The sequence below is a fragment of the Eumetopias jubatus genome, unplaced genomic scaffold (assembly GCF_037043125.1).
Source record: "Eumetopias jubatus isolate StellerSeaLion01/CBP00866 unplaced genomic scaffold, mEumJub1_p1.0 scaffold_6, whole genome shotgun sequence".
NCBI classification, from domain to species: Eukaryota; Metazoa; Chordata; class Mammalia; order Carnivora; family Otariidae; genus Eumetopias; species Eumetopias jubatus.
The window spans coordinates 133504675-133523546 of NW_028274812.1; the positions used below are offsets into that span (position 1 = coordinate 133504675).

The 18872-nt window shown below is 42.3% G+C and overlaps 1 protein-coding gene across 5 annotated transcripts in view; it reads left to right on the forward strand.

Annotated features, from left to right (window-relative positions):
* The window catches only part of HIVEP1 (HIVEP zinc finger 1), a 140195-nt gene extending 135861 nt beyond the window's left edge, over positions 1–4334 (forward strand). For all 5 annotated transcript variants that reach the window (XM_028107374.2, XM_028107377.2, XM_028107376.2 and 2 more), the window contains 2 exons: positions 500–1011; positions 2585–4334. In XM_028107374.2, the coding sequence (XP_027963175.2) occupies positions 500–1011; positions 2585–3763 (1691 nt within the window). In that variant the 3' untranslated portion in view covers positions 3764–4334. The remainder of the gene's footprint in view (positions 1–499; positions 1012–2584) is intronic.
* The last annotated feature ends 14538 nt before the right edge of the window (positions 4335–18872 follow it).

Consider the following 18872-nt stretch of genomic DNA (forward strand, 5'->3'; position numbering starts at 1 on the left):
ATTAATTCAAATATTTGATAGAATTATTAAATAAAATTATTTCACTTACAAATACAAATGGCATCAGGTTTTTTTGTTTTTGTTTTAATTTGTCCAATGAAAAGGAGATACAAAGAAGTAGAGAGAGCTCAGGAAGAATTGTGTTGAACTCTGTCAAATTTTTGTATATCTTTCAGTCTCCTTTAATAGTTGCGGCCTTTATTTCTGATTTCCTTGATACATTGCCCTTGCCTGTGTACTCTTCCGAGGTCCATTTCATGTTCTGCATCCCTAAGAAGTGTCCTGGCCATGCTGCTCTCTGGCAGCACCTCCCCTCTCTGATTCCTGACGGACTGACTGTTCTTCTCCTCGGCTAACCTATGGGCTTTTTGTGGGTAGAGCCCTCGTCTGTTCTATTCCTCACAGCATTGCTAAGCTTATAAAAAAAATAATAACAAAAGGTTGCATTTGTCCACATGCAAAACATTCTATAACATAGCCCCTTGGTTGTTTTTATTAGATGAAAAGCAGAGATTTGGTTTCGAGCGGTCTGGGTATGACCTTGAAGAATCGGATGGCCCGGATGAGGATGATAATGAAAATGAAGATGATGATGAAGACAGTCAGGCTGAATCTGTCTTGTCAGCAGCTCCCTCCGTTACGGCCAGCCCGCAGCACCTTCCATCTAGAAGTAGCCTCCAGGATTCTGGGAGTGTGGAGGAGGACATCAGGGTTGCCGACTGCTTCTCTGGGGTGCACACAGACCCGATGGATGTTCTGCCCAGAGCCTTGCCTACCAAGATGACCGTGCTAAGCACAGTGCAGTCAGACCATAGCAGGAAGACAGAGTCCCCGGCAAAGACCAGGCAGCGTGGAACAAAAGACGGAGAAGAACCAACGACTCCCGTAGACTCTTCTCAGTCCCCCGAAGCTGCACCCAGATCCCCTTGTCACCAGATGTCTGTAGACTACCCGGACTCAGAAGAAATTCTGGGAAGTTCTGTAGCAGGAAAGACTATCACTTTAACACAGGTAAATGCTTTGTTGTTGGTTTCCTTCCATTTACCCTGTTAAATAGGGGGATTCTAATGACTTAAGAAAATAATGTACTTAAATTATTTATTTCTGGCTAAATCAGTTTGTTTAGGCTTAATTTTTTGTTTTATTGGAAGGCAAAGGACATTTATGTCTTTTGGCTTCTTGCTAGGTATTTTAGTCACAGTTCACATACTGGATCATAAATCTGTGAAAGAACCAAATGGATCTTTAAAACTCTGTTCATTTGAAAAAAATAGGTATGTGCCCCTTGGGAATATGAGCCTTGGGACCTGTTTGTCTCCGTGCTTACCCTGAGTTCTTTTTCCACTGGCATTGATATGATGGATTTGCACTAAATTATCCAAACATTTTACAGTTTGCCCCTGTCGGCAAGACAGCTACCAGTTTCTGTGGCAGAGTTGGTGTGACCCAAATAATATAGCAAGAAGTTCAGTTTGCTTGAATGATCAAATTGTTGTGGCAGCTTTAGAGAGCTTCCTGCCAGAGAATCAGCTCAGGGCCAGACACAGGCCTACGGAGGCACGACCTACGTGTGCTGTGAATGGGTCTCTGCTTTTACCCCTGGTGCGGCTCATGAGGAATGTTTAAATCTCTGACGAATACATTCATCTCCCTGACACTTGTCTTGCCTCAAGTACGGATTGATGATGGCCATAGGATTTATTTCTAAATGTGGCAGATTTTGGTTTTCGAGGTGACCCTGGAGAAACATAAAGACTGTGCAAGCTCGGATTTCTAGAGACTATTCTAAATTAATATAATTTAACTTAATGGCATTAATACTTAAATTATATTTGATATTTAAATTAGTATATGCGTTCATGTAGCTCTGAAATGTAGATACTATCAAGAAAAAGCTAATATTTAGGTGATAATCTTGGGCAGGAGGGAGATTGGCAGGCTTTGTCCCTTTTCCTGACTTCCAGATTTGGTCACCTGTGCTCTCCGCTTCTCTAGCCTAAAATCACTGACACATCTGCCAGTGCCTGGAAATCAGGTTTTCAGTAGACATTTCATAAACTTATGAATGAAGGAACGAGGGAATAAACAACTGCAGACTTTTTTTATTAATGACAACCCTTTATTTCAAAAATGAGTAATCCAGTTGATTTCCCATTTGAGTTGACATTCATAGCTAACTCATGTTGCAGTTCCTCAATAACCCCTGATCTCTAAAATAGGGTAGAGCTGCTGGTGCCAGCAATAATAACAATAACAACAGGTACAGAACAACAGCAGTATACTTATGGCTACATCTCAAGGTTAGTTTCTGTATAAATGAGACAGCACCCGGGAAATTTGTTCGAAAAATGCGAAGTATTGTACAAAATGTGTTGCTGTTATTTGTATAGAGATTAAAGGTATAATGGGTTTTTTAGTTGGCAATTCATTTCTTAAAATGAAAACCTCATTTTCAGCGAGCTTGTAATTCATATACAAATACACATGCTTCCGCCTGGTTGGGAAGAACAGATTTTATGCCAGCAGTTCAGCTCAGTGACTGAGAGGGCCGTGCTGTAAAAGGGTTTTGTCTCCTGCCTTTCAGAGCGCAGCATCTGTACGGCCCCCTCCTCCTGCGGCCGCGCGCAGCCCTCAGACAGCAGCGGGGGTTCCTTCGGGGGCCTCGCCGCAGCCTGACGCTCAAGAACAGAAGCAGCAGGTGAGCCTCCAGCCGCCGCCAGGCCTGCCCTCCCCCCAGACCCATCTGTTCAGCCACCTCCCTCTGCATTCTCAGCAGCAGTCCAGGACACCCTACAATATGGTTCCGGTCGGGGGAATCCACGTGGTACCTGCCGGCCTCACGTACTCCACGTTTGTACCCATCCAAGCAGGGCCAATGCAGCTGACGATTCCGGCCGTCACCGTCATTCACAGAACTGTGGGCACCCCCGGGGATTCCGCCACGGCAGTTTCGGGCACCACACGCGCCGCCGGAGTGGCCGAATTAAGCGGCGTCGTGCCATGTATTCCCATTGGCCAAATCCGCATGCCGGGCCTTCCGACCCTCGGTGCCCCAGGCCTGCAGCCACTGCCGTCCCTGAGCATGGAAACCGTCAATATCTTGGGCCTCGCCAACACCAACGTGGCCCCGCAAGTGCACCCCCCGGGGCTCGCCCTGAACGCCGTGGGGCTGCAGGTTCTGACGGCAAACGCTGCCTCGCAGAGCAGCCCCACCCCTCAGGCGCACCTTCCGGGCCTCCAGATCGTGAACATCGCGCTGCCCACCTTAATCCCCTCGGTCGGGCAAGTGGCGCTCGACGCGCCGGGCGCCCCCGAGATGCCGCCCGCCCACAGCAGAGCGCGGGAGGCGCCGCCCCAGCCCGCCTCGGCGGCCAGCGCCCATCCCGGCAGCGGCGCCACGTCTCCTCAGGGGTCTCCTCAGGTCCAGCGGGCAAATGCAAAAAAAGTTCCAGATCCCTCCGCCCCCTCCAGACCCCCGGCCGGGCCCGATGGCTCCAGTAAAGTGGACGCAGGGAAGGCCGTCTCAGTGAATCATGTGAAGCCCAAGCCTGAACTCGCGCCCGTGCACGGCCGGCCGGCGGCCGCCGCCGAGCCTCCGCTGCCGGCGCGGCCAGAAGCCGCCCCGGAGCCGCCCGGCCCGCAGGCCCCCTGCACGGACAGAGCGGCGCGCAGGCCCGCGGCGCGGCCCCGGAGGCAGGCCAGCGCCCCGTTCAGCGACGTGAGTAGTGACGACGACGAGGACAGGCTCGTGATAGCGACCTAGGGCCTCGGCGGGGGGCGGGGGGGGCTGGTTTCGTTTGGTTTTTTGGTGGTGTTTTTTTTTATATAACACTCAAAGGTTTCTTTGAAAACCCTTCTTTCCTTAAAGCACATTTTTTCTGACATAAACTCATGACTAATCTTTGTGCAATCATGAACTTTTGACCAATAATTGTTGTTTTGTGTCCGCTCCGGCCATTTTTGTACATGTTGTATAGACACTTGTGCCTTTTAGGAGTTTATGTTTAGAAGCTGTACAGATTGTTGAATATCTATATACATAAAATATATATTATATATGTACATGAAAACCAGGTAGTTATTTGTGTTTAGAAAAAAAAAACCTGTCAAATAAATCAAATGATTAAATTATATGTTGCACTGTTAAATGTAAATTTTTATGGCTGTGGGGCAGAGTTTCTGTGTATAAATTAGTATGTAAACTCCATATTTATTGTGTTCATATTCGTCTTTGAAAATGGGTCTGTCCTTCTTGTGTAAGACAGTAACTTTACACTTCAGACAGATTTCCTGTGTCATGAAATGTTTCAGTAAAATATTGTTTACTGACTTTACCATTGCTTAAGTCGTGCCTTCTTTATACACCCGGTATCAGTGTTCGGAAAAGAGCCATAGGTCACATGTGTGGAAACCACCCCTAGTTTTGAGAAATGGGGGCTTTACTGGTGTTGCGACCGCGTGAAACTCTGAAACCCATATAACTGAGAGCCCTGTTTTTCTTATTTGTGAGCATTCATTTTATGGCTATTAACTTACAGAAGGTTCAGTACTTAGGAACACTTTCTGCAAAATATGTATAGCATACAGCCTGGCATGGGCAAAGTTCCTAAAGGTGGGTGTGACAGTTTGTGGTAAACGTAGAATAAGTTAAAAACAATTGTCCAGAGAACTTGGATGAGGCCCGACCTGTGAAACCGGTTTCTCAGGCTCCTCCCTCAGGTCTGTTCATTAACCACCGGCTCATCTTTCCCTCAGAGGAAGCCCTACTGATTATGCTCACAGAGCTCTCCCGCCAAAACCGAAACGCAGAGGGTCCAAGATTCACGGAAGAACCAAACTCAGACTTGTAAATTACTTAATGTGACTCTCTTTAGAAATGATTCTGTCCTGTCCTGGGAGGCTTAACCAGCTTTACTCCTTCAGAAAAAATTCACAGTTCCCATTGCAGTGATTTGATGATTACTTAAGCATTACACATGCTAGATTGTGAGGAAGTGTTTCAATATTGAAATGGAATACGTAGCATATCATTAAGGCGATGTATTAAGATTTTGTAAAGGCCTCCTTCATGGGGATACCAAAGGTACCAGGCTGGTCAGACAACGGACCGTTGGGGGAAGTATTGGAGACCTGCTGCTGGCCAGCCCCTGCTTTCCGTGACTTTGGGAAAGGCACCCGCCATCTTGGCCTACGTGCCCTGAACCTAAATTATGATCTCTACAACGCAGTCTGGCCCCAGCAGGCTCTGATGGGTCTGTGATGCTTTTGATGCGTGCTTGAATTTTTATTTACGCTTACCGACAGATTAAGTAACAAAATTCTCAAAAATTAAAAAGAAAAACAAAACTATTCCAAGATAGATTTGAAAAGAATTCTAGAAACTTACAAGAATTGCATTGCTCTGTTGATATAGTTGTTGAAAATGAGGTCCATTATCCATCAAATTTCTCAAAATTAATGTTCTCCCTTGATGTCATGCTTTCTATTACACTTTTTATTGTACTTTGCCTAAAATTTTAAAACTATAGCAAACATTTTTATTCTAGAATCATATTTTAGGTATGTGTAAACATCTCTAAAATCAAAAGTAATGCTCAGAATTTTGGGATTGGGTTGTTTTGGTTTTGGTTTTGGTTTTTAGTTTGTATAGATAGCATTTTCTTAATTTGAAAAATTTCCTACATTTAACCAAATACCAAATGTTGTGATATACTTGGATGCTCCCTTGAGAATTATAATACATCTTAAGCTTCTTTTGTAGTCTTGACTTTTCAAGATTCATTAAATTATACACACACCTTTAATATTAGTGACTTTAATACTTCAATGTGACATTCAAATAGTTTGCTAACATGTGAAATATGTAGCTAAGTGAGAAACCCAAGTCTGGGCCATTATGTTTTGAAATAGTCACATAAACAAAATATAAAAGAATAATTTTGAACACTCTGCAAAGTTACCTTTTCCCATGGAGCATTGTTATTCTTAAATATTAAGTGACTTTCAAATAATGCAGTCCAGATTGCTGGTGAGCCTACATTTGACTTTTATTCTTTTGAACTGTCATGAAAGACCCAGGTCACTAGAGAACTAGAGTACAATGGCCATAGCAAATCCCCGTGGTAAGTTCTTAGCCAAACCCCCGGTGAAAAGCATAATGTGAGACGATTTCAGTATCTCCTTGTATGAACCCATTGCAATGTCACTCTCAGAAGTGTTGAAAATAGCTAAAGAACCAAAGGTCTGCCTGGCACCTGGCTGGCTCAGTCAGTAGGACATGCGACTTTGATAGCAGGGTCTCAAGTTCAAGCCCCATACTGGGTGCGTAGAGATTACTTAAAAAAAAAAGTAAAAAAAGTTCATCTTTCTAGTTTTTAAAGTTTGGTGTATCTGTTTTGTGAAAATGTGTGGAATTAACCTAAGTTAGTGGCATTCAAGTAACTGTTTTCATTCCCCAAGCTTTAGGCTACAATGATACTTAATTTCTTCAGAATGATAATTAACTGATGATATTTCACAAAGAGATTGTGTTTCTCTTCTTTTTTTTTCCCCATAATACAGCCATGACTTTCATTTCATAGGAACTGTATAAATAACACTCTTATTAGATAATCTCTGATCTGAATTTTAAATGATAGGGCTTAACAGGGCTTGTGGAGATATCTGTTCATTATTTTTGTTGGAAGACTGTCAAGGTATTTCTTGATGCATGCATGGGTCAAAATATAACATCAGTGGTTCTTTACTTTTCTATTCTTAAGCTTACATTTTTGAGATCAAGTGTAGGCAACACCAAAAGGTGACTTTCATTGAAGTAATTTTGTCTCAAAACTATCTATAAATTCTAAACACGGGATACTAAATCTAAGGCAAGAATCTTCTTCCAAACTGGTTTCTCATGACTCTGAGTTTCTATTTAATATTCAGGGAAGTTATCTAGTTAATATTCAGAATTAATACATATATATATTTATTTAGAGTATTTTAATGACCTTGACTCTCTGCTATTACTACAAAAAAAGACCAAATTTAAAGCAAAAATGGCAAAATATTTTTCTCTACAAGTTTTATAATCTGAAAGTCATGAGGCCCTTACCTCTATTGGGTTCATCTAGAACCTTGCATATACAAGGTTCTGTGGAAGGAACTGTAGACTTCGGAGTTAAAGCAGAGATATAACCTGGCTCCGGGGTATTCCCTGTCCCCTGAACCAGTCTCAGGCCTGAAGAAGACTCAGGCATCCCAGTTCCAGCATTTGTTTAAAGTATCAACCAACTCCAGTACAATGGAAGATACAAAAGAAATCAGAAGGCACACTTTCTACCCCAAAGGAGCATGCTTGCCTAAGACTTAGGCCATATAAACTAAAAAATACTACTAGACCACACACATCTTAGAAACCACAGACTATAAACATTTTGAGAGGTAAGGAAGTTATTAAGGAATGAACGATTTGGGTACGTTGGGGACTGGTGTATTTCGAAAGAGGAGTGGGATTTGGGACTTTAGAGGTAATGCTAAGCAGTAGAACAGAAATAGCTGAGATGACTATGTTACTTAAAAATTATACCTGGGTAGGGGGAACCTGGGTGGCTCAGTTGGTTGAGCATCAGACTCTTGGTTTCAGCTCAGGTCATAATCTCAGGGTCATGAGATCAAGCCCCGCATCAGGGTCTGGACTTAGCGCAAAGTTGGCTAAAGTTTCTCCCTCTCCTGCGCCTACACCCACTCACTCTCTCTCATAAATAAAATCTTTTCAAAAAAAACACGTTCCTGGGAAACAGTCTAAATGGAAGAGAAGATTCACTCAGGCTTTCACCGAATACTTAGCACCAACAATGTAGAGAACACTTTGGAGATACAAATTGAATGCCAATAAGTGTCTACCCTCTAGGAGCTTAAGTTCTGGTAGAAGAGGAAGTGTGAGACCCAGAGTATCTCAAGAGGCATGAGTGGAAGAGTAGTTCCCCTTTATTGGTGGTTTCGCTTTCTGTGGTTGCAGTTGCCCGCCGTCAACCTCAGGTGGAGGCAGGTATCCCCCCCACCCCCCCGGCGCATCCTCAGCAGCTGAGTGTAGCCTAACGCTTCACCACAGTGCCTGTGTCACTCACCCCACTCCATCGCATCACACATCATCATGGGAAGGGTGAGTATGGTACAGTAAGTTATTTTAAGAGAAAGAGACCACATTCAAGTAACTTCTTTTATAGTACATTATAATTGTTCAATTAAAAGTTACTGTCGGGGCACCTGGGTGGCTCAGTCGGTTAAGTGTCTGTCTTCGGCTCAGGTCATGATCCCAGGGTCCTAGGATTGAGGCCCACATCCGGCTCCCTGCTCAGAGGGGCGTCTGCTTCTCCCTCTGCCTCTGCTCCCCCTGCTTGTGCTCTCTCTACGCCCCCCAAATAAATAGAATCTTAAAAAAAATAGTTACTCTTGATCTTTTACTGTGCCTCATTTAAACATTAAATTTTATCATAGCTATCTATGTGTTGGAGAAAACAACAAATAGAGGGTTCAGTACTATCTGTGGTTTCACACGTCCACTGGGGGGAGGGTCTTGGAACATATCGCCACAGACAAGGGGGCCTACTGGACAACCAAGAGCATTGGTACATCTAAGGGGGAGTTCCTGGTTAGATTGATCAGAGAATGCTTTATGGAGCACGTGACATTTAAGCTTGGCCTTGAAGGGACTTCACTAAGCCGAAACAATAGAAGGGAAGGACATTATGGACAGAGGATGTAGAGGGCAACCGATATTTATCACCGCCATGTGTTGTTTGTAATCTCACTTAAACCCAGGCAGGCGTTATTCTCCCATTTTATAGAGAAGAAGGCTGCATCTCTCATTGTTTTGAATCTTCGTCCTGCTAGTGCAGGAGCTGGTATTGAACCCAGGATTGCCTGACAATGGTGTTGCACAGAAGCGAAGATACAGGAAGCGGGAAGAAAGATCAAGACGGAGCAGACGTTTTTAGTGGTTTAGCAAGCACCCGACATAAGCCGTGGTGATACTGTGGAGAACAAGGGATGGAATTGAAGATGATTAAAAATGTGTGGGCTGGGGCACCCGGGTGGCTTGGTCGGTTAAGCGTCTGCCTTCAGCTCGGGTCATGATCCCGGGGTCCTGGGATCAAGTCCTGCATCGGGCTCCCTGCTCAGCCGGGAGTTTGCTTCTCCCTCTCCCACTCCCCCTGCTTGTGCTCTCTCTCTCTGTGTGTGTGTCAAATAAATTAAAAAAAAAAAAAAAAAAGTGTGTGGGCTCCTCTGTGAAGGGGGCACTCCCTGGGTCAGAGTCATTCATGTAGGCAAAGGAGTGTCATTTTTTAATGGGCAAATAATTTAGGGGAGGAACTGGCAATAACAGGCCAGAGAAGTGAGGAGGAGAAGGAAGTAATACAGGGAGCATGGAAAGCCGACACACATGATCCATTACCAAGCTGGCCACAGTATTTCTTCTTAATTGGTGGACTCAATAAAATTACAGGAGACATTTATTGATCATGCAAACAGATGAGGATCAGTGTCCAAGAAGATTGGACCAACTGGAGAGATGGGCTGGATATAAGACAAAATTTCACAGAAAAAATTAAACTATTTCAAAATGTAGCCGTTTCATTTATATAAAGTTCAGTATATGCCATTTTTATCCCCCCCCCCAAAAAAAGCATAGTCTTGGGAATATTAGAAATACATTTGTTAGGGGGGCGGAGCAAGATGGCGGAGGAGTAGGAGACCTAGATTTCGTCTGGTCTCAGGAATTCAGCTGGATAGGGATCAAAACCATTCTGAACACCTACGAACTCAACAGGAGATCGAACAGGAGAGTAGCAACAACTCTCTGAACAGAGAAGCGACCACTTACTGGAAGGTAGGGCGTGCGGAGAAGTGAATCCGAGGCGATATTCGGGAGGATAGACGGCGGGGGAGGGGCCTCCGCCGGCCGCTTCTGGCAAGTGATAGAGCCGCGGAGCACAAAATCGGACCTTTTAGAAGTTGGCTCGGCGGAGGGACGTCGCTGCAGTGGCTAAGCGGGGGGTGGAGTCCTCCCGGGACAGTGTGGTCTCAGGACCCTTGGGGTCACAGAGAGACCAGGGGAGCCTGAGTGCGGCAGAGCTCCCAGGTATCGGAGCGGGGAAGCCGGCTGCAGAGACGGAGCAGAGGCGCGGGCTCTCAGCTCGGGGTTGCCATAAACTGTGATCTGCGGCCCAGTCGGGCCACTGCTCCTCCAGCAGGGACCCAACAAGCAGCAGATCCGGGGAGACTCCCCTTCCTTCCTGGGGAGGAGCGGTGCGGGAACGCATTGCAGGGATCTGCTGGGTTTGGAGACTCCGCGCGGGGTCGGGTGCCAGAGATAGCAACGCTCGATCACAGGCCGGGTGAGCACGGAATGCGGCCGGAGACCGGGGACACGGAAGTGACTGCTTTTCTCTGGGGGCGCACTGAGGAGTGGGGCCCCGAGTTCTCAGCTCCTCCGGGTGGAGATTGGGAGGCCACCATTTCTGCCCTGGTCCTCCAAAGCTGTACCAAGAGCTCGCAGGGAACAAAAGCTCCTGAGAGCAAACTGGAGCAGCTTCCTTAGCCCAGACCGACAAGGGCGGGGCAATTCTGCCTCCGGCAAAGACATTTGGAAACCACAGCAACAGGCCCCTCCCCCAGAAGATCAGCACAAACAGCCAGCAAGCCAAGACCAAGTTGATCGATCAAGGAGAATGGGAGAACTCCAGCGCTAGGGGAATACTGCACATAGATTCATGGCTTTTTTTTTTTTTTTTACCATGATTCATTATTTCATCAAAGTTAATTTTTGTTGACTGGTTTTTTTTTATTTTTCTTTTTCCCTTTTTCAACCAACATCTTATCAATCCCCTTTTTAAAAAAAAAAACATTTTTTATTTTTCATTTTTAGAGTCATATTTTATCCCTTCATAGTAGTTACCCTTATTTTTGGCATATATATATAAGTTGTTCTCTCTTTAAAATTTTGAGGTACAGTTTCTTCTAACAGATCAAAATATACCCTAAATCACTAGTGTATGGCTTTGTTCTAGTCTCCTGCCTGATCACATTCTCTCCCTTTTTCTTTTTTTTTTTTCTTAAATCTTCTTTCCTTTTTCAAACAACTTATCTTACCAAGTCCTTTTATAAGATCTTTTATAATTTTCATCTTTACAGTCATCTTCCATCCCTTCATTGTATCAACCCTTATTTTGTACATATATGTCTTTCTTCCTTTAAAATTTTAGGAGGCACTTTTTTCTAACAGACCAAAATACGCCCAAAATCTAGTGTGTGGCACTGATCTATGCACTAGCCTGATCATATTTGATCATATTCTGCCTTTTTTGTATTGTTTTGTTTTTGTTTTTATCTTTTTTTTTCTTTTTTTTTTTCTCTTTCTTTTTTCTTTCTTTCGCTTTCTTTTCCCCTGGTTTCAGGTCTTTTCTGATTTGTATACAGTATATTTGCTGGGGACGTTGTAAACCTGTTAGCATTTTGTTCTCTCATTCATCTATTCTCCTCTGGACAAAATGACAAGACAAAAGAAATCACCTCAGCAAAAAGAACAAGAGGTAGTACCGTCAGCCAGGGACCTACTCAATACAGACATTAGTACGATGTCGGACCTAGAGTTCAGAATCATGACTTTAAAGATACTAGCTGGGCTTGAAAAAAGCGTGGAAGTTATTAGAGAAACCCTTTCTGGAGAAATAAAAGAACTAAAATCTAACCAAATCGAAATCAAAAAGGCTATTGATGAGGTGCAATCAAAAATGGGGGCACTAAATGCTAGGATAAATGAGGCAGAAGAGAGAATCAGCGATATAGAAGACCAAATGATGGAAAATAAAGAGGCTGAGAAAAAGAGAGAAAAACAACTACAGGATCACGAGGGCAGAATTCGAGAGATAAGTGATACGATAAGACGAAACAACATTAGAATAATTGGGATCCCAGAAGAAGAAGAGAGAGAGAGAGGGGCAGAAGGTATATTGGAGCAAATTATAGCAGAGAACTTCCCTAATGTGAGGAAGGAAACAGGCATTAAAATCCAGGAGGCACAGAGAACCCCTCTCAAAATCAATAATAATAGGTCAACACCCTGACATCTAATAGTAAAACTTATGAGTCTCAGAGACAAAGAGAAAATCCTGAAAGCAGCTCGGGAGAAGAGATATGTAACCTACAGTGGTAGAAATATGAGATTGGCAACAGACCTATCCACAGAGACCTGGCAGGCCAGAAAGGACTGGCAAGATATCTTCAGAGCACTAAACGAGAAAAATATGCAGCCAAGAATACTATATCCAGCTAGGCTATCATTGAAAATAGAAGGAGAGATAAAAAGCTTCCAGGACAAACAAAAACTAAAGGAATTTGCAAACACGAAACCAGCCCTCCAAGAAATATTGAGAGGGGTCCTCTAAGCAAAGAGAGAACCTAAAAGCAGCAAAGAGCAGAAACGAACACAGACAACAGACAGTTAACAGTCACCTTACAGGTAATACAATGGCACTAAATTCATACCTTTCAATAGTTACCCTGAATGTAAATGGGCTAAATGCCCCAATCAAAAGACACAGGCTATCAGATTGGATTAAAAAACAAGACCCATCCATATGCTGTCTGCAAGAGACTCATTTTAGACCCAAAGACACCCCCAGATTGAAAGTGAGGGGGTGGAAAACCATTTACCATGCTAATGGACACCAAAAGAAAGCTGGGGTGGCAATCCTTATATCAGACAAACTAGATTTTAAAACAAAGACTGTAATAAGAGATGAGGAAGGACACTATATCCTACTTAAAGGGTCTATCCAACAAGAAGATCTAACAATTGTAAATATCTATGCCCCGAACATGGGAGCAGCCAATTATATAAGGCAATTAATAACAAAAGCAAAGAAACACATTGACAACAATACAATAATAGTGGGGGACTTTAACACCCCCCTGACTGAAATGGACAGATCATCTAAGCAAAAGATCAACAAGGAAATAAAGACTTTAAATGACACACTGGACCAAATGGACTTCACAGACATATTCAGAACATTCCATCCCAAAGCAACGGAATACACATTCTTCTCTAGTGCCCATGGAACATTCTCCAGAATTGATCACATCCTAGGTCACAAATCAGATCTCAATCGGTACCAAAAGATTGGGATCATTCCCTGCATATTTTCAGACCACAATGCTTTGAAACTAGAACTCAATCACAAGAGGAAAGTCGGAAAGAACTCAAATACATGGAGGCTAAAGAGCATCCTACTAAAGAATGAATGGGTCAACCAAGAAATTAAAGAAGAATTAAAAAAATTCATGGAAACCAATGAAAATGAAAACACAACTGTTCAAAATCTTTGGGATACAGCAAAGGCAGTCCTGAGAGGAAAGTATATAGCGATACAAGCCTTTCTCAAGAAACAAGAAAGGTCTGAAATACACAACCTAACCCTACAACTAAAGGAGCTGGAGAAAGAACAGCAAATAAAGCCTAAACCTAGCAGGAGAAGAGAAATCATTAAGATCAGAGCAGAAATCAATGAACTAGAAACCAAAAGAACAGTAGAACAGATCAACGAAACTAGGAGCTGGTTCTTTGAAAGAATTAACAAGATTGATAAACCCCTGGCCAGACTGATCAAAAAGAAAAGAGAAATGACCCAAATCAACAAAATCATGAATGAAAGAGGAGAGATCACAACCAACACCAAAGAAATACAAACAATTATAAGAACATATTATGAGCAACTCTATGCCAGCAAATTAGATAACCTGGAAAAAATGGGTGCATTCCTAGAGATGTATCAACTACCAAAATTGAACCAGGAAGAAATAGAAAACCTGAACAGACCTATAACCACTAAGGAAATTGAAACAGTCATCAAAAATCTCCCAAGAAACAAAAGCCCAGGGCCAGATGGCTTCCCAGGGGAATTCTATCAGACATTTCAAGAAGAATTAATACCTATTCTCCTGAAACTGTTCCAAAAAATAGAAATGGAAGGGAAACTTCCAAACTCATTTTATGAGGCCAGCATTACCTTGATCCCAAAACCAGACAAAGACCCCATCAAAAAAGAGAATTACAGACCAATATCCTTGATGAACATGGATGCAAAAATTCTCACCAAAATACTAGCCAATAGGATCCAACAGTACATTAAAAGGATTATTCACCATGACCAAGTGGGATTTATTCCTGGGCTGCAAGGCTGGTTCAACATCCGCAAATCAATCAACGTGATACAATACATTAACAAAAGAAAGAACAAGAATCATATGATCCTCTCAATAGATGCAGAAAAAGCATTTGACAAAGTACAACATCCTTTCTTGATCAAAACTCTTCAGAGTATAGGGATAGAGGGTACATACCTCAATATCATAAAAGCCATCTATGAAAAACCTACAGCGAATATCATTCTCAATGGGGAAAGGCTGAGAGCTTTTCCCCTAAGGTCAGGAACGCGGCAGGGATGTCCACTCTCACCACTGATATTCAACATAGTATTAGAAGTCCTAGCCACAGCAATCAGACAACAAAAAGAAATCAAAGGCATCCAAATCGGCAAAGAGGAAGTCAAACTCTCACTCTTTGCAGATGATATGATACTGTATGTGGAAAACCCAAAAGACTCCACCCCAAAACTGCTAGAACTCATACAGGAATTCAGTAAAGTAGCAGGATATAAAATCAATGCACAGAAATCAGTGGCATTCCTATACACCAACAACAAGACAGAAGAGAGACAAATCAAGGAGTCGATCCCATTTACAATTGCACCCAAAACCATTAGATACCTAGGAATAAATCTAACCAAAGAGGCAAAGGATCTGTACTCAGAAAACTATAAAATACTCATGAAAGAAATTGAAGAAGACACAAAGAAATGGAAAAACGTTCCATGCTCATGGATTGGGAGAATCAACATTGTGAAGATGTCAATGCTACCTAGAGCAATCTACACATTCAATGCAATCCCCATCAAAATACCAACCACTTTTTTCAAAGAAATGGAACAAATAATCCTAAAATTTGTATGGAACCAGAAGAGACCCAGAATAGCCAGAGGAATACTGAAAAAGAAAAGCAAAGCTGGCGGCATCACAATTCCGGACTTCCAGCTCTATTACAAAGCTGTCATCATCAAGACAGTATGGTACTGGCACAAAAACAGACACATCGATCAATGGAACAGAATCGAGAGCCCAGAAATGGACCCTCAACTCTAGGGTCAACTTATTTTTGACAAAGCAGGAAAGAATGTCCAATGGCAAAAAGACAGTCTCTTCAACAAATGGTGTTGGGAAAATTGGACAGCCACATGCAGAAGAATGAAACTGGACCATTTCCTTACACCACATACAAAAATAGACTCCAAATGGTTGAAAGACCTAAACGTGAGACAGGAGTCCATCCAAATCCTAAAGGAGAACACAGGTAGCAACCTTTTCGACCTTAGCCGCAGCCACTTCTTCCTAGAAACATCGCCAAAGGCACGGGAAGCCAGGGCAAAAATGAACTATTGGGATTTCATCAAGATAAAAAGCTTTTGCACAGCAAAAGAAACAGTCCACAAAACCAAAAGACAACTGACAGAATGGGAGAAAATATTTGCAAATGACATATCAGATAAAGGGCTAGTATCCAAAATCTATAAAGAACTTATCAAACTCAACACCCAAAGAACAAATAATCCAATCAAGAAATGGGCAGAAGACATGAACAGACATTTCTCCAAAGAAGACATCCAAATGGCCAACAGGCACATGAAAAAGTGCTCAACATCGCTCGGCATCAGGGAAATCCAAATCAAAACCTCAATGAGATACCACCTCACACCCGTCAGAATGGCTAAAATTAACAAGTCAGGGAACGACAGATGTTGGCGGGGATGTGGAGAAAGAGGAACCCTCCTACACTGTTGGTGGGAATGCAAGCTGGTGCAACCACTCTGGAAAACAGTATGGAGGTTCCTCAAACAGTTGAAATTAGAGCTACCGTTCGATCCAGCAATTGCACTACTGGGTATTTACCACAAAGATACAAATGTAGGGACCCGAAGGGGTACGTGTACCCCAATGTTTATAGCAGCAATGTCCACAATAGCCAAACTGTGGAAAGAGCCAAGATGCCCATCGACAGATGAATGGATAAAGAAGAGGTGGTATATATACACAATGGAATATTATGCAGCCGTCAAAAGGAATGAGATCTTGCCATTTGCAACGACGTGGATGGAACTGGAGGGTGTTATGCTGAGTGAAATAAGTCAATCAGAGAAAGACATGTATCACATGACCTCACTGATATGAGGAATTCTTAATCTCAGGAAACAGAGTGTTACTGGAGTGGTTGGGGGTGGGAGGGATGGGGTGGCTGGGTGATAGACATTGGGGAGGGTATGTGCTACGGTGAGCGCTGTGAATTGTGCAAGACTGTTGAATCACAGATTTGTACTTCTGAAACAAATAATGCAACATATTTTGAGAAAAAAGAAAAAGAAGAAGATAACAGGAGAGGAAGAAAAGGGGAGTATGTCAGAGGGGGAGAAGAACCATGAGAGATGATGGACTCCGAAAAACAAACTGAGGGTTCTAGAGGGGAGGGGGGTAGGGGGATGGGTTAGCCTGGTGATGGGTATTGAGGAGGGCACGTTCTGCATGGAGCACTGGGTGTTATGAACAAACAATGAATCATGGAACACTGCATCAAAAACTAATGATGTAATATATGGTGATTAACATAACAATAAAAAAAAAGAAATACATTAGTTAGACCCACATGCAAAAATAGCCATGCTTTGTTCCCTTGTGGACAGAGCACCATGGGAGTATTCTTCATAACTGCGACTTCTGGACCCCAAGCCTGAACAATATAGAAACAAATGAGCACATTTTGAGGCCATCAGGCCCTGAGGCCAAGCCTTGGGAAGGGCCTTCCTGAGAGGGCCCAGAGGCAGGACTACCTGGACATTATGACAGCGAAGAAAGCACTTCAGGAGAGTCATAACAGCAGAAATAATACAGAGTTATAATAATGAATGATAAAGAAAGAAAGAATAACAATAAAGTTGTCTTTCCAGTAGGGGAGAGAGAGTTTGGGGATTATGAAAAAAAAAAGCAGGCCATTGTGATGGAAATACCAGGTCTCCATTACCTTTTGTGTGAAACCAGGATTAGCCTCCCAGCAAGCAGCCAGTGGGAATTTGTGGCCCCAAACTAAAACTCACATTTGCGTAATAACCAGACAGAGAGGAATATATCTTCAAGGAAGACTGCAACACTAAAAATTCTAGTATTCCACCAATCCTTCAAGGTCTATCCGGACTAGCCCAGGGGAGGGCCTGCCGAACTATCCTCCTTTCCATTTTGTTCTGAAGCAAATTTTACAAAAACACCATTTCCCAGTGCTTCAGTGCTGGGGACAATATCTGTTCTGGAAACATGCAGACACGACTGAGAAGAGCCCCAGAAACTGGGATCCGTGACCCCAGCCCTATTCTAACAGCAGGGAGAAGGACCAGGCAGATGTTTCTCTCCAAGTCATGGATCAAGTTTTGCTTATTTTGTAGTTGGGGCCCTTTTTAAAATAAAAAGTCCCCATGACATAGAACAAAAATGTTCTCATCACTATGCTTTTGTTCTCTGAGAAGTTAGGGTTGTCTCCTTCTGATAATGCCTGAGGTCACATGGGAAATGTAGGCTGTATTCCAGCACACTGAAGAACTATTCTTTCGAAGCTCTAGATTCTGGTAGGCCTGGGGCTGCACGTAGAGGTAATGATGGAAGAATGGTAAGCTTTACACTTTATTTCCCCACCACCCAGGCCTTGTGCCATGCTGAAAAGATGTAGCTGACTTAGGTTATTAGGATGAAACTCTAAGTTAAAAGTGAACATTTCCTGGCTTAAAAGGATTTGATAAATTCATTTTCAGAATCAGGTAAATTTTCCTACTTAAACTAATAAAGTATCCATACAGACAAAAGTTTTGAGGTCATCCATGGATTCAATAGAGTATTTTATGAACAAGTCACCTTATGTATAATGCAGTATTTCTAATTTTGATAATTACGACAAATATTATATGATGTTATTTCCATTTTATGGTTTAGAATATTGCCTAAGGGTTACAAAGTAGTGAGGCTAAGCTTGGAAACTAAGTCTTTTTTCTTTTTTCCCACTGTACCATGCTGCTTTTCAGTAGTGATTTACAGTAATTGGGTTGTATTGTATTCATTTCTAGGTGAAAGTCTACTTAGTATTCATAAAACATCCCATTTAAATTTCTGACTGAAATGAGTACATCCAGTGCCATGCATATTTGTATGGATATTAGATTTTATAACCTTTCTATATGCCCTTTCTCATAATTGATATAATAGGAGCCATAAAAATATTTAGTGAGGAAATATTTAATTTAAATAGCGGGAGATAAAATAGCAATGTAAAGTGACAATCCTAATCAAGTATAAAACATGTAAATTTCCAAAGTATATTAGGTTTCAATTATTAGTCATTATTCAGAAAAATGTCTTTGTTACACATCTTATGGTGGTGAAAGCCAAATGAAAGGGGAAAGTTGAACATAGATTCACATTGTTTTGGATATAGACATGGTTTGAGCACAGCATACCATTATATTATAAAGTCTCTGAATCTCATCCTTTCAGAAATATTTTCAAAAAGAAATAGAGCAATTGTCTGTTACTTTTGATAGAGAAGAAAATTATTTAAACATATTTCTCCTGCAAGAGGGAGCATCAAATTGTACTTTTTAAAAAATATCTTAAATTATGCTATTTAAATATAATGCAAAGAAAGCAAAGATTGGAATTTAGAAGGAAATGAAGACATT